This window comes from Zosterops lateralis (genome assembly GCF_965231275.1).
Source record: "Zosterops lateralis genome assembly, chromosome: 16".
Lineage (NCBI taxonomy): Eukaryota > Metazoa > Chordata > Aves > Passeriformes > Zosteropidae > Zosterops > Zosterops lateralis.
In genome coordinates, this window is record NC_139776.1 from 6,572,613 (window position 1) to 6,588,092 (window position 15,480).

Here is a 15,480-nt window from a genome sequence, read left to right on the forward strand (position 1 = left end):
GGAGCCAAGTCAGCAGATTCAACAGAGCACGGGGAATCATTTCAGTGCAAGAAGGCAAGTTCTGCAACCCACACATTTTTTTGAGAAGCTGATCTTCACAGCTCTCCTGCCTTGCTCATCTCATGATAAATGGGACGCTGGTGAGGGTTAAGGAACACCAGCAATCCCAGGCCCCTTACTCTCACATTAATTTGCCTCATTTCCCATCAACGTGACAAATTCTTTAAAAAGGAGTGTGCACCTCTGAGCAAGAACAAAAACTTATCTCCTGAACACCAGGAATGATGTCAACCCTTGTGTCCCATCCTCCAGCATTTCCAGCCTCTGCTACACAGGCTTTTCACACATGTAGAAAGCAAGAAAACTGGGGGGTCCCTCAGGTGGTTTTTTTTTTTTCCCTTAACCCTTTTAACTCTCCCTTCTGTCCCTTTTTCTTCAGCAGAAAGATTTCCCTCAGGGGACCTGCCCCTTCTCTACACCCCAGAGTACTGTGATGTTCCATGTTTTACAATGAAGTGAACATAAACATCATCTGACAATTTTAATTTCCTCAATACCATTTGTATGACACATCCACGGCTTTCCAAAGCAGCAAAGGATTTTCTTTCAGCACGCATCACGTGAAGGAAAACATTAACGTTGAACTAATCTCCTGTTATAGCTGGGAAAAGGACATTTATCATACACACAGATGACAGGAAGAAACACACAGACAGGCAATTATCCTATGGAATAAAGGTTAACAGACTCATTTAATTAGCAGCAGCTGTATTTGCTATTATGATCAGATTCCTACCACAGCTGAAACCAAAATATTGTTCTCAATACTGGAGAAATGAAAGCCTTGAACACCCGCTCTTAAAACTCCGCATTAATTAAACACTCAGACAGAGCCCAGGGGACAAGAGGGGAGCTCCAGTTCAGAATGCACAGAACAAACTCCTGACATGTTTGGTTTAGGCAACTCCTTGAAGTACAGAAATAGATGAAATCACCTTTTGATATCTGTTGTTTAGAGGTCAAACAGTCAGGGAACTAAGTTCATTCTTTAACCACTCTGACACATTAAATCCAGATCAGTCCTGTGTGTGCTGATCCCAAAATTCATCCTGCACAACTGCATTTCTTCAAGGTTTGGAACTCCTCATCTGGGCAGGTTTGAGAGATCACATTCTGAGGAGTTCATCCAGAACTGTGCACCTGGACCATATTGTTAAGCATTTTTTTCTGCTCTTTTTGTGTCTTGACCTCCAATTATGGAAATAAGCACTCACCTACAAAGTATTCTAATCACAATATGTTGCAAAGCCATGTTAAGAAAGCTAAAAAGTCTTTACTGCATTTATTGATACAGAAACACTTACTAATAAAGTTTAAATTGCATAACACTTCTGCATGCCTCAGGCCAATTGAACTCTAGTTTACATACAAAGATTTTTCAGCTTACACACTCATGACTAAAGCAGCTTGAAGTTCAGTTCTTTTTGCAAATTTGCTGCAGGATCAAAACCTAGAAGGAGTCACATACAAAAAAGAAAAGTGACAACTACTGAGAACACAAAAGGAAACAAAGCAGGTACAATTCCTGGACAGTTCACAGATCCACACAAACCCAACTCTGCCTCAATCCCTACAAAACTACAGTGCAAGTGCTTGTGCACAGGGAAAATGCATTTACAATTCCCCCTTATTTACAGGCTATAAGCAATACTATTTCACAGTTATATTATACATAAAATTTCGATCTGTTTAGATCTGTGGGGTTTTTTTTTGGACAAGGGGACAATCTGACAACCTAGAACATAAATTTCCTGTATATATATATATATATATGTATATTTATTTATTTATTCAACCTTATCCAGGAAAAAATAGCAGTATTTATGCATCTTATAGAAAGCTACAAAAATCTAGCAAATGTAATAAAAAAGGCAAATCTGGTGAAAAATCTGATAAAATACCTTCTACAACTGGGGCTGGGATGGGGATAAAAACCAAGCAAGGGATAAATGAAAGATAATCCCCCCTCAAATGGTCAGCTTTAACAGAATCTCTGCAAGGCTTACTAACAGGAACCCAAAGTTTAATATAATTTTTAAAGGAACTTCTATAAAAGTGTTGTGATTAAACTGAAGGATGACCTGGTAGCCAAAAGCAGGAGGCACCCTGGACTATGGAGGGGTGTGGAAATTGTGCCACAATCCAGAAAGGCACATACCTGGCATGACACCCATTAAGCAGAATTTTCCAGTAAATAGGAGGCCACAGCCTGTAGGGAAGCACTGAGAACAATTACACACAGATTCTATTAACCCTCTATTTACCACCACAGTCAGGAATTGCATTTGTAGAAAGAAATTCACGGGGGTTGCCAGAATCCAATGATGGGGACCTGCAGCTTTACAGGAAACCATCAGCTCAGTGGTCACAGAACTGCCCCACTGCAAATAAAGAAATCAAAATCCAAGGGAGAAAAATAACTTGGGGTACCATTGAGACCAGAAGTGGAGACAGAGGGAAAACCCAGCCTATGACTGTCTTACATGCCAGCAGCCACATGATACAGGATTATCAGACAATATTCTCAAAGAGACACAAAAATCCTGTTAAGCAAGGGAAAGTTCTCCACTTCAGGCTTAGACATATAAGTTATTCATTTATTTTCAGAGCCACACATAACTTTGAAACTATTTTTCATGAAGCAAGTCATGCAACTCAGGACCATTTGGCAATACAGTCTTCACTCATTCCTCCTCAGAAAATGAGGAGACAACACACATTAAAAAACCCAAAAGATATCAAAGTGATACCAATTTAAGTGCTTCTGATGGGGCAATGCCTTAGAGCATGTCATGCCCCCAGCTTCAGAACTATTTCACACCAACACAAACTCCAGGGTTTCTTTCCAGCCTTTACCAGTTTAGGCACATTTTCCAAACAGGCTGAACCAAGTAAACCTCTCCTAAACACAGTATTTTATCAGCCACAGACACTGTGGAGTCCCCATTCCTAGAACTGCCCAAGGCCAGGCTGGACAGGGCTGGGAGCAACCTGGCCTAGTGGAAGGTGTCCCTGCCCATGGCAGGGGTTGGAACAAGATGGTCTTTAAGGTCCCTTCCAGTCCAAACCATTCTATGATCCTATGATTCCATGGCATCTCCTTCCATCACCATGACAGAGAGATTTGGGAATAAAAACTACAGCGCACATCCACAGAACTGCAGAGTGACAAGTCCATCCACATGAACCTATCGAAATTTCTACTTTGTTGCTGCAGGAATAAAATCACCTACCAAGCTGAGCAGCTTCACTCCACTGTGGAACACTGGTGAACAAGTTGTATTCTGGCCACCTTGCCACAGCAGGGGCACACACACAGAACACCTGAGAACTGTGTTAGTTTGGCTCTCTAGACTGCTCTCAGGTTCTGCAGACCCTCCACAAAACTGTTTGGCTGATTTACTGCCCAGGCTGGTGCTCTGCACCTCACTCTGCTCAGCCCAGACAATCTGAGTTATCTCACACTACAGCAAAAGCCACAGATACTGCTTTCAGCTTGCACAAACTCACTCCTCTGCAGCTCTTCTCTACCCTCTTCTCCACTCAGAATTACTCTGTAAACACTTCCAGAGGTAACAGTCCCATCCCTGACTACCCTTGCATCCTGTCTAACACCATTGCAATTGCTCCCTTGCCTCCATTGCTTTAAAAAGAACCACAAAAACCCAACAACTGGTTCTGCAGAAGAAGGTGTTTCCCATTAACAAAACCAGTATTTTGTAAAACATTTTTTACTGGAAAATTATATATAATTTACAAGCAAAACAGACCAATCAAATGGGAGCTGATGCTTTCCTTCTCATTCAAAACCTGGATGCCACAAGGGTAATGGCAAAAATTCTTTCCTTTCTGTAAAAGTTGTGCTTTTCAGATTACTGGAAGAAACATGATTTGCCAGGTCGGGTTTTAACTAATAATCTTCATCCTCCATTAAACACACACCATGGCAAATACATGGCAGGTTTAGTGGGAGAGAGCACAGACAGGAAAGGTCTCTGGGAAACTGCTTAGGAGTTTTTCCCAACTGATATCAGGTAGAGCAAGAGCAGCCATGAGATTTTTAGGGGTATCTCCTGCAGTTAGTTTTGAGGGAATTAAATCCTCCTTTCCATAAGCAGCTGAGCACTTCACCAACTTGCTTCCTAAGGAATCCCTGCTGTAGGATAAAACTATAGCACACAACTGAGAAGAAAGAAGGAACTCAAAAAAAGCTATAATGTCAAAGTTTACAGCAGCCACATTCCCCAGCCAGCCTACTGCCTCGGGTGTCACATTGGCAGGCAAGCAAGTGGGACACGTTTGTCAAGCCCTAAGGAATACTTTATTCTCTGCCTACTTCCTAGAAGAAGGAAAAACTACTTTTCCCTGTAATAAAGCAAGTAATACTTCAAGGGATCGGGCAAAGGCAGGCTCAAGACCTTTTCTCTCAGAAAGTTTACAGGAGGGTCTGGCTTTAGTTCAGAGGGTTTGGCATCCTCCTCCTCGGGCCTGTCGTCCTCCATGTCCTCGCTGTTGTTGTTGTCGTCCGAGGGGTTGGAGATGCGGCTGGCAAACACCTCCTTGTCCAGGAACACGATGGTCTCCATGCGCCGGCGCCGCACCCGCCTCCTCTTGAACCTGGGTGGGTTCTTGAGCCCGTTCCCTGCCTTGCTCAAGGCCTCCTGATGGATGATCTTCTTGATGGTGCCTCGGATGGCGATGCGAGCCAGGTCCTGCAGGCTACGAACGGCCACGGGGGCTGCAACCAAAGAAACCCGTCAGCAGAGACGGAGAAACGCCCCCAGGAATATTCCCAGGAAAAGTTCTGTTTGCTAACATTAAACCAGGCCATTTGAATTCCCTGCTGGGATCACACAAACAGCTCCATTCAGCTGCTGTCAACTCGGATAAACTGTGTTGCAACTTTCCAAACAAAATTTAATTGTGCGTTTCTCTCATTAAAAAATTTCCTGCCTTGATTTTGAGTTCTCAATTATTCTGTGATGTACATCTTAAAGATGGTATGAATGAAGATTTAGTGAGGGAAGCTGTGAGTGTTTAATGGCTTAGAATAAGGTGTTTTCCTGTGGTAGATAACTAGACCTGAGGTCTGTTTAATTCTTCCATAAAATGATTTTTCTATTGTACAGTTCATTCAGCTTTGCCAAGTTCTGCACTTGTAAAACACAAATACTATTTCTGCTCTTCAAAAACTGCCTCAGACTTAGTGGGTGAAGACAGGCTGGAAACCATTTTGTAGAAGTAATTATAGAAACATTGCAGTAAGTTACTGCATTAAAATGCCTCCCACAATAATGGCCTGGAAGACTATTCTGTCTTTTGCACTTATTTGCTGCCAGCTTAGAAATGCAGCAATTTTTTTTTTCAAAATGTATAGATGCACACAGATCCACAAACTAAAATGAATTAAAACTGACACAAAAAGTCCCTGTTCCCTGCCAGCAAGTGAGCTTTCCTGGGACCTGAATGAAAACAGCAGAAAATAACATGTAATTTATGTGCAGGTCTCACTACAAAGTGAGAACATGCTGAAACATGCACTTATTGCATTTTCTAGCATGCTGTGGACTGTTTCCTGAGCTCCTCTCTGTTATGCAGACACCTTTCCAGGTTAAGACCAAAGCCTGACTAATCTGTTTATGAAAGTACCTCTGTCTTCATGTGTTCTTAAGGGGCCTCTTGACACTGAAGTCTTAATCTAAAGATTGGGGCCACTGATACAACCTGCATTTCAAACAACCTAACCAAGAACTGCATAACTTGCATCCCTCAAGCACTCCAAGTTCAGGGTAATTCTGGATTGCTGGGGGTGAGAGTCTTTGGGTAGAAACAACATTTGTTCACAGGTACTGCTTGTGTAATTTCTTGTCCTTGTAGCACGGTGCCTGAGAACTGTGACAAGATTCAATCATTCAGGACTGCAACAGAATGTGCAAAAACAAGGATAAAACACCCTGCAAAGTTCAGGTACAACTTCACAAGGAATCATTTGTGTTTAGAATGATGGCCCAGTGGAAGGTGTCCCTGTCCACAGCAGGGATATTGGAATTAGATGATCTTTAGGGTCCCTTCCAACCCAGGCCATTCTGTGAGTCTGTGATTTAGAATCTATTTCATTCAACTCCAATGCTTTGCACAAAACAGAAAAGTGTTCAAAAAAAGGAAGGACTTGGAGTAATTTTCCTTGAAAGGACTACCAGGGATGTTACAGATCACAGCCAAGCAGCAGAAGGAACTCCCCCATGCTCAGGAATGTCTGTACTCACGCAAGTGAACAAGCCTTGACTTTCCTGAATCTGCGTGGTTTGGCTGAATCAAAGGAGCAAAAGAAACAGCAAGAATCTTCTTTGTCTCCCAGGCAGAAGGACCAGTCCGAGTTATCTTAGTCAACTGAAGCAAAACAAGGAGATTACTGTCCATTGTGGGAACTACAGTGAGATTTTTGAACAAATTACTTTTCTACCTGGACAAATTGAAGTATTGGAAGCTGCAACAGTAAATGGTGATAAAGAGAACTAACATTGTTTTTTTGGAAAAAAAATTGGGAACTCCTTGTAGGATTAGCCCCAAGTAACTTCATCTATTGCAACAGAGCATGGGCACTGGTAATCTGGGTCACTCTGCTTGCCCAGATCTTCCTCCAAGCCGGACCAGAGCAGCTGTGTCTGACCTCTGGGAAAACTCCTGAGTCACCATGATCACTTGTCCCTGAAAAGGTCTGCAGATCAAATCTCCTACCCCAACCCACTGCACAGCCTCGTACTGGGAAGAAATCCTGCACCCTGCTCCTCTCACGTTCCCTGGCAGAGGTAAAAGGTCAGGCACTTGACCCACTTTTCACTAAAAATAATCCACTGACACTTGTAAATAGAGACATCCTGCATGCTCTTTCAAGAGCCAGTCAGGGTGCAAGAAGTTGTGTTTTGCCATTAAGCACAACATTAACTTATATAATTAAACAAAGCTTTGCTCATATTTTTTGCAGTGTGGAAGTAAAATTGCAATTAACAACAGATTGTAATATATGGAAGGCTGCAGAACTACAAATTTCTTAAGTATTAGGAATGTGCAGAGTTCAGTTTTCAGTCATATGAAAACCAGTGCACTTAATCCTTTCTTCAGCCTGCTACAAGAGCAAGATAAAGGAACAGCTACTGAATAAACCAAGATCAGAATTAAGAATAACTGAAATATAAGTAAAAGGGCACTCAACCTTCTCTTCTAGAGGCATGACAAGAATTCCCCCAATTTTCAACAGGTTCTTCATGTAGTCCTCGTGCTCCTTCTGGACTCCAGCTCCACAGTAAACACGGTCATACTGAGTGCAGTCTGGAGAAATCTCTAAACAATTTCCTATGACAAAAGATGGCTCACAAAATTCAAACCTGAAAGTGAAAAAGACTTGTGTTAGACAAGAATATGACAATTTATCAAATGAATTGTTTTCACAATTCTGGAAAAACTGAACTGTGAAAACACTTGAAAAAACCCCACAGTTTTACAGGATTACTCCTCCAAAGCCCATCTATTCTAGATATTATTGTAATAGACCACAGCTAGAAGTCTCAAAACCACAGCACAATGAGGTCAGAATTCGTGGATTAAAATCTCCAAAGGATAAGGATGCACAATTTCATATTTGAGCTGCAGGTAACTCTTCAGAACGAGCTATTTTTAGTCATCTGATGCTGACTCAGTTGTAATATGCAAATACAAATGTTAGACCTGTGCTTCCAAATGTCAAAGTCTTTTAAGGACTGCACCTGGGTTTATTTTTGCATTTTCAAAAGCTTTTAACTGGTTTTCAGATGTGGGGAATTACCACCTGATGCTACAGAAGTAAGCTGTGCTGAAACCAATGGAAGTTTTGCCATCGGCTTCAAAAGAACTGTGATTCCACCCTTCATAAAAAAAGACTTTTTGCCTACAGTATTTCTGACTTGGTTTAAAAGAAAAATGAGTGATTCTCTGATGTCTCTGGTTTTCTTACAAGCTCCAAAACTCTCTAAGTTTTAAGCCTTATGTTTAAAGGCTGATTTTGGTAGAAGTTGTTCAACACATCCATTCTTTTACTGGTATCTTGAGTGGCAGCTCAACATAGCACCTATTGATTCCTAAATGCTTCCTGGAGCTTTCTGGGTTTGCAAAGAGTGCTGGACATTCAGAGCAGCCAGAGAACAGTTCCTGCACATGCTGTTCCAGGAGCACAACCCAGCAGACATCACTCAGCAAAGCAAATTTTCCAGGCATGTTTTTCTTAATTCAGCTTGCTTTTCCTCCACAGCTATATTTGTCTGGAGATAGAAGAAGTCTTCCTTAAAACATCTCCTCAAACAATAGCAATGTGACTGAAAAAAAAAAAACTGTTGAGCACCATCCATGCCAGAAACTTTCAGTCTGCTGCCAACATGCAGAAAATACAACCCCCTCCTCAGCAGCTTCCCGGGGCAGCAGGAACAGCAAAAGGCTGAGTAGCCTAAAATCCTGCATGTCATAATTTTAATTTTCCTCCTCCCAGGAGAGGAGGATATCAGATATTTACAGATGCTTTGCTTCCCTGTTTGAACAAACTGTGAAACAGATCCAAAAATGTGACAGGCACAACTTTTATTGCTGAGGTTACTATTGGCAATGGTTATCTAGCTGGGAAGTTATTACTTGTGACAGCAGCAGAATGGAGGGTCTAAGGAAGAACATAAATCAAATCCCAGGCAGTTTTAGTACCAACTTAATCATCATAAAACTACCTTCATATTTTAAAATGCCATTTTTCCTTCTTCTCAGATAAAACATATTAGGCCACCACAAAAAACAGTTCATAATTTCATCACCATGCAGGCACTCAGATCACAAGCACAACCAAGTATTGTTACTTGCAAGTTTTAAGCTGTTACTGCAAGTGCATTTAAAAATTCCTCAGCTCCCTCTAAGCCCTGCAACATCAGCAGTGCTATTAAAAACACTGCAAACATTTCTGAAACTTCCCCACGACACACACAGGCTTCGAAGGTCACACATTGCAGCTCAGCAAGGCTAAGGAGCCTGAATCCTCAGATTACCCTGAATCCAGAGGGGCCACACGGGAGCAAGAACTGCCCCGAGTAAAGCCAAAAGCACAAAACTAATCCCAACAGGCATTTTGCATTCTTACTTGTCAAAGCTGTCGCTTGTTTTAATGAAAAAGTCCAATTTCTGCTTCGCGTACTCGATCACGTCAGAGTGAAGCTCCACACCGTGGTTAACCCCAAAAGGACCTGCAAGTGCAGAACACCAGGGAATGGCACCAGCAACAACAGAAAATCCAGCAGGGTTAATACACTTTGGGTTCCTTCCTCTAGCAGATTGTTCCGTGAGTGCCAGGGTGGGTGTTTGTGTAGGGTCAGCTCTCTCACTGCTACAATGGGATTTGCAATGCTGTACCTGCAATTTCTGGTAGCAAATGAGCCTTTTGTGCACAACTGATTCTGAATCATTTGCTCTTAACTATGGAGGAAACTTCTCTATAGGAGAGAAACACTGATGCCTTTGCTGTTAAAGTGACCACCTGGAAAAAACATCCCAATGGCCTGAATGTTTTAGCACATCCATGTTATTTTTATACTCCCTTGCTGATATGCTAAAAATCTCTGCAATTAATCAGGAACAGTCATACAGTCATCATACACTGTACCTCAAGAGCAAAAACAAACTGGAAAATACAGAAGATGTTCAGCACTCATGCTTTTTATTCAGAACTGACAGGGAAACTTTTGTGAAAAGAATATAAAAGCCCTGGAGTTACATATTGGTATTGTAAGTAATGTCAACAAACCTAGAAGAAAATCATAAATGGGAAATGAGATTTACCCTGAGAATAAACATCCCAGCAGTTAAAATTCTGGACACTTCCCCAAAATTTAAGTAACTATCCTATAGCCACTTGCCATCTATTCTGGCAGGACAACTCTGACTGAAACACTACAGGGGGAATTTAAATTGTCCAATTACACTTGGATGATTTGCTTTGTGCCACTGTAGATGTGGTCACAAAATCAGTTTTGCTGCACTGAAGTGTTTTCCAGAGAATATTCCCATCTGTGTGTTGAGGAGTTAAGAGTCAAAAGTGGATCTCAAATATGTCTCAGTTCAGACAGGACTGTGAACACAAACAAAGCAGGTATAGTCACAGCTTTTTGTGGACTTGCTCAGTCCCAGTTTCAACTCTGTACTCCTGATCCTGACCTGGGGTCCTGCTTAAGGGAAAACAAACCCAGGTTTGTGTCCAGACCTGCAGGAATCCACTACAGCCACCTCTGGAACTATACTGCTGCCTGTTCTGATCTGCCACAGAAATCTGGATCCCATCCAGCTCCAGAGAGAAGGTTGTGAGAATCCTGATATATTGCCGAGCTGGATTAATGCATTCTTTACTTTCCCAGCTACCTTTTTAGCTCCATTAGTGGAGGAATGCCTCATCCCTGATTTCAAAACCTGTTTTCAAAGCTCTAACACAAACTGAAGAGGTATTTACCCAGGATGAGTCCAACCATGGAACTGAGATAGCCAGTGCCACTGCCAAGGTTCAGAAATGACAGCCCTGGTTGCAGGTCCAGAGCTTCCATCACCTCCGAGTAAATGCAGGGTGCTGAGAGGTGAATATTTCCATGCTTCCAGGCCAAGTCCTTGTAGGCATTGTCTTTGAACTCTTCCAGGTAGTAATCTGCCCGATCAATGGCTCGGAATGCCTGTTCCACCAGCTCTGTCCTGATGTACTGGGCCTCCTTCAGGTTATCAATTAATTCATCGTTATCTTCTCCCGCACTCACCGCGCCTCCCATCTTCAGCAGCCTCCTATAAACACTAGAAGTGAAATGACAACAAAGCAAGGTGAGGTACAGAACAGGCACTCCAACACTAAATTATGCTGCTGTACATGGAGTACTTTGAGAGATGTCTTTACATACTCCAAGGGCCACAAGCTCCAGAGAAACCTCACCCCAGCGCTCCCGTCCCCCAGCCCAACAATGGGAAACAAAATGCAGCAGATCTGGCATCCAGTACCTGACACCAGTGAGGAAAAAAACCACAATAGGCAATTTCAATGTGCAAGGCCTGTCTTCAAACCCTCCCACCGTTTTACCAGCACATCAGCTGAACCCTTTTATATAAAGGATTATTCCAGCTCCTGCGCTGAGGTGTCATTTTTCACTGCAAGCCCAAACAGCAGGGCAAGTTTGGGCTGTCTGTCAGAGCCACACACAGACCTTCTACCTCTAACAGCACCAATGGCAACTGAAGAGACTAAGACACAGGCAGAAAATCCAGAAAAATCTCAAATTGCATTTCCTTTGAACGTGCATCAGGATGTTGATTGCACAGAGGTTCAAAATACCCAACAAAACTCTGACCTGTCAACCTTGCTTACTTTGGCAAATGCACTTTAGCAAATGCACTTTCACACAGCTCATCCCCAGAGCCTGAGCCACCACCATTAGTAAAGCACTTAATGACACAGACAGCAGCTCCAGAGAGAATTCCCACTGCAGCCTACAGATTTTAAAGGAAAACATATAGGGGAACAAATCCACTCAAAATTAACCTGGCTTCTTCTCCCCTTCTCGTATCTTAAGGAAAAAAAATCCCACGCAGAAAGCACAGCACAATTTTTAAGATGTGTTTATTTACAATGCCTTTCCCTGCTCACAGTAATAACCACAAAGCAGCAGCTCTGGAGTTCATTCCTGGGATCAGAAGATCTGCCTACAGCGAAATTGTTGGGGTTTATTTGTTTCATTCAGCCAGAGCAAATTACACACTTTCATTTTCTCGGGAAACAAAGCAAAGCTACAGGACTCCAAGGAGATTTCACAGTTGTTCAAATAACACACCGTTCTGATTACCTGCAGAGGCACACAAAACAGGATATACTTAGGCAGGGAACTCGAGCCAGTTCTTAATCCATTCATGTCCCAAACACATCAATCGAGTTCAAGACCATTAATAACACTGGAAATAAAATGCCACCACTCCACTTTCTACAGTTACTCCCTCATTTTCTCTACAAAAAATGATTGTGTTTTATTACTTCACAGTGGGAAAACATCAGGCTGAAGGTTCAGGTGGGTTAATCTACCAATTATTTTTTCCCCCTCCTCTTAGACACAAAAAAACCTCATTGCATTTGCAACACAGGGCTGCCTGTATCTTTGGTCTTTTATTTAACATTTCACATTAAAATAATCTCTTCACCAAAGAGGTTTGATTCCCTTGACTTTCTTTTATATACTTTTATTCTTAGGTTTCTTGTATTCTTTTGTTTTTTGCTATTAAAAAAAAAAAAAAAAAAATCCACATTTTTAGATTTGAAGCACGATTAGGAAATTGTGCCTTTAACTTTGGATCCCCAACAAATTCCTGCTGATGTACGCAAGCCCCACTGGGACAACTGGTCTGACCTGGATTCAGCTCAGCTCCACGGACAACTAGTGCTCCTCCATGTCCTACACCACGAGAACAACAACAGACACAGCTGGCTGAGACATTTTCATAATGGGATCAAGGAATATCCGAGCCGTGACAGGTGTCGGTCACTTCTGAAATCATCACTTTCACTGGATGTTAACTTACTTCCAGTAAAATGCGTGTTTTATAGGCAGAACTTAAAACTCTGACATTCAAACTCCTCTCTTCGTGTGATTCCACACATTCGCTTAACTTGGTGGAAAATAGGAACCAAAGTAGGACTTATTTTTATTAAACTTTTCAAAACAAAACTCTCTCCCTCCACAGCAAAATCCCGGGAGCATTTTCCTCACTTCTGAGGCAAAACACAGATCTCCCCAAATCTGAGCAAAGTCCACACGCAGAAACCCGGACCGCTGCCCAAAACAGAGACATCAAAGGTGCCTTTGCGTGTTGAAACATCCCCTCGTTGCCATCTTCCCCTCTGAGAAAAACAAACCAGAACACGAGCCGAGCGCCCGGCCCGACGCCCGGAACAAAACACTGGGGCTGGAGCGGCCCCGGCCCGGCCACACCAACACGGCCCCGCGCCCGGGGCAGGGCTCACAACAATGCACCAGGCACAGAAACGCGGCTGCTGCCCCCAGCACATCCCCAGGGCAATCCCTGCCCTGACACGGCCCCGGGAGGGGAAAAGGGGAGGTTGTTCAGTGATGTAAGACAAAAGCGGTACCTCAATGGATGGTTCGTCTCCGTTCGGCTCCGCTCGGTTCCGTTCGGCTCGGCTCGGCTCCGCTCGGCTCGCTTCGGCTCCAGTAGGTTCGGCCCGTTTCGGTTCGCTCCGTGAGGTGAGGTTCGGCTCGGTTCGCCTCGTCTCCCTTCGGTTCGGTTCGGTTCGGTTCGGTTCGGCTCCGTTCGGTTCTGCTCCGTTCGGTTCCGCTCGGTTCAGCCGAGGCCGGCGCGCTCGGGCTGTAAACACTGCCCAGCTGAGCGCCGGCCGCGGAACAGCGCATGCGCGGAGCGCACCACCGCCGCGGGCGGGGGGAGAGGGGAGCACACCACTGCTGCCCGCCGGGGGGCGCAGTCTGGGCCGTACCACGCAGAGCCGGCGCGGGGGGCAGGACTGTACCACGGCTGGTTCCGGGAGGGGAGTCCCGAGGATGGAGCCGGCTGGAATTGGCTCCATCCGATACGGGGAAAACTTCTCCCCATCGCAGCACGGATGCTTTCTCCCATTCCTGGACTCTCTGCGCTTCCCAAAGTTTTTGTTCCCAGCACGAGGCTTCATCTCCACACCCATTCCTCCAGCTCATCGCCTAGTTGTCCCACTGTCCCAGTCCTGGTGCAAGCGATGGCGCTGTGACAGCGCCTTGTCCCAGCTCCTGGCGGGATTGGAGCATCCCGGGATGCGGGAGGGATGCGGAGGGCGAGGCACTGGGAGATGCCCGTGAGCTGCTGGCACAGACACAGCAGCCGGACCTCCTGTGTGAGGCCTGGCCAGCACCAGATGTTCTGGTGTCATTAGTCAGGCTTGGGAAAAAATCATGAGAACTCGGGAAAAAAAAAAAAAAAAAAAAAAGAAAAAAAAAGAAAAAAAAAAAAGTGGTGGGAACTGGTTGATATTCTTCATTTTGAGCCGATGAACATCCAAATTTATGTTGTTGGGTTTTTTTCTCTGCAACCATAAATGCCAGATGTGAATTTACTGAGGGATAAATAAGTGAGATGCAGATTCACCTGATTCCGGGGGCTGGAGCTTGGAGGAAACACGGAATATTGTGAAAATTCACAATAGCTGATATGCCATTCATTTTGTGAGGGATCCCTGTCCCATTACTGAGTGTTAGGCCACGAATTTAAATTTTACACATCCATGTGAGCTCCTTCAGTGACCTGGGGGAAAAGTGTCTCCTGTCACTTGTCTGAGATGGAGAGAAATTATTCTCTAAAAGTGCTTGTTTGTTTTTGTGTGTAAGTGACCCACCAGCATTCGCTGATGCTGCAGATGAAATAAAATTGTCTGGACTGGCCTTGGATCTAGGACTTCATATGGCTGCACAATAAGAAGGAATAGCTGCAAGAAGACAAGAGGCCTCTTAATTCAAGTTCTCTGGAGATGAATTGTGAAAAAAAAAAAAAAAAGCTGTCTTGGCAGACACAACAAGCCTGCAGCGGAAAAAAAAAAAAAAAAAAAAAAAAAAGAATTACCCTGGTAAATGAGACTCAAATAAGAGAAAGTGAATCAGCATCCGAGATTTATTTATGCTTTAAGGTGATTATCTCAGCTCCCTTCATTAACGTGATAACAGCAGACTCTGCAAACACTGTAATACTGTAGATGTCTGCACTTTCATTTTGCAGAAGACAGCTGCCTGGGAGAATGGGATTATTCGTGGAGAGCCAGCTCTGAAACTCCTCCTTGCTGATTCAACCGAAACAGGCCGTGGTGATTGCACTCTCCTCATCTTTCACAGGGAGAAGGCTCAGGGATAATGGCAACGCGCTGGAAACTGCAAATGCAGGACACACAAACTCCTTGCACGTGTGATCCCATTCAGCATCTGCTCCCTTTGCTGCTGGAATCACTTGGAAAATAGCAGTTGAGTTTTGGTTTTTGGGGAGGTTTTTGTGTGTAAAAATTGGTGAAATAAAAGCTGGGTTAAAAAAAAAAATAAAATTGCAGTTGTTGCTAAAGCAGCTGTGCTGTCAGCAGAGAGCTTGTAGGGGTGTAGGAGAGCACTGCTTGTGCCTCTTTCTGGCAGCAAGGAGTTCTCAGGAAGCCCAGTAAGAACCTGAGGAGTGTTTTAGGGATTCCCAAATATGCTGTCACCTCCTGGGTGTATTCATGACTCCTAGCAGCCTTAAACTTCCAAGGTCAGTGGGGCTTGCAGATCTTGTTTCCAGTCAGAGAACCACAGGGAGAAACACACAGAGGGAATATTTCTCCAACATATGTCACCACCTCATTGCCTGCACCCC

At 43.8% G+C, this 15,480-nt stretch overlaps 1 protein-coding gene across 1 annotated transcript; it reads right to left on the reverse strand.

The window, feature by feature from the left end:
* Window positions 1–394: 394 nt before the first annotated feature.
* Window positions 395–13,514, reverse strand: PCMTD2 (protein-L-isoaspartate (D-aspartate) O-methyltransferase domain containing 2; the record flags this gene model as incomplete). Its single annotated transcript, XM_083873145.1, is given in 7 exon segments — window positions 395–4,798; window positions 6,327–6,450; window positions 7,274–7,445; window positions 9,212–9,314; window positions 10,571–10,899; window positions 13,235–13,355; window positions 13,358–13,514. Coding segments are annotated over 7 exon segments (1,389 nt in total). The 3' UTR covers window positions 395–4,415.
* Between the last annotated feature and the right edge of the window lie 1,966 nt (window positions 13,515–15,480).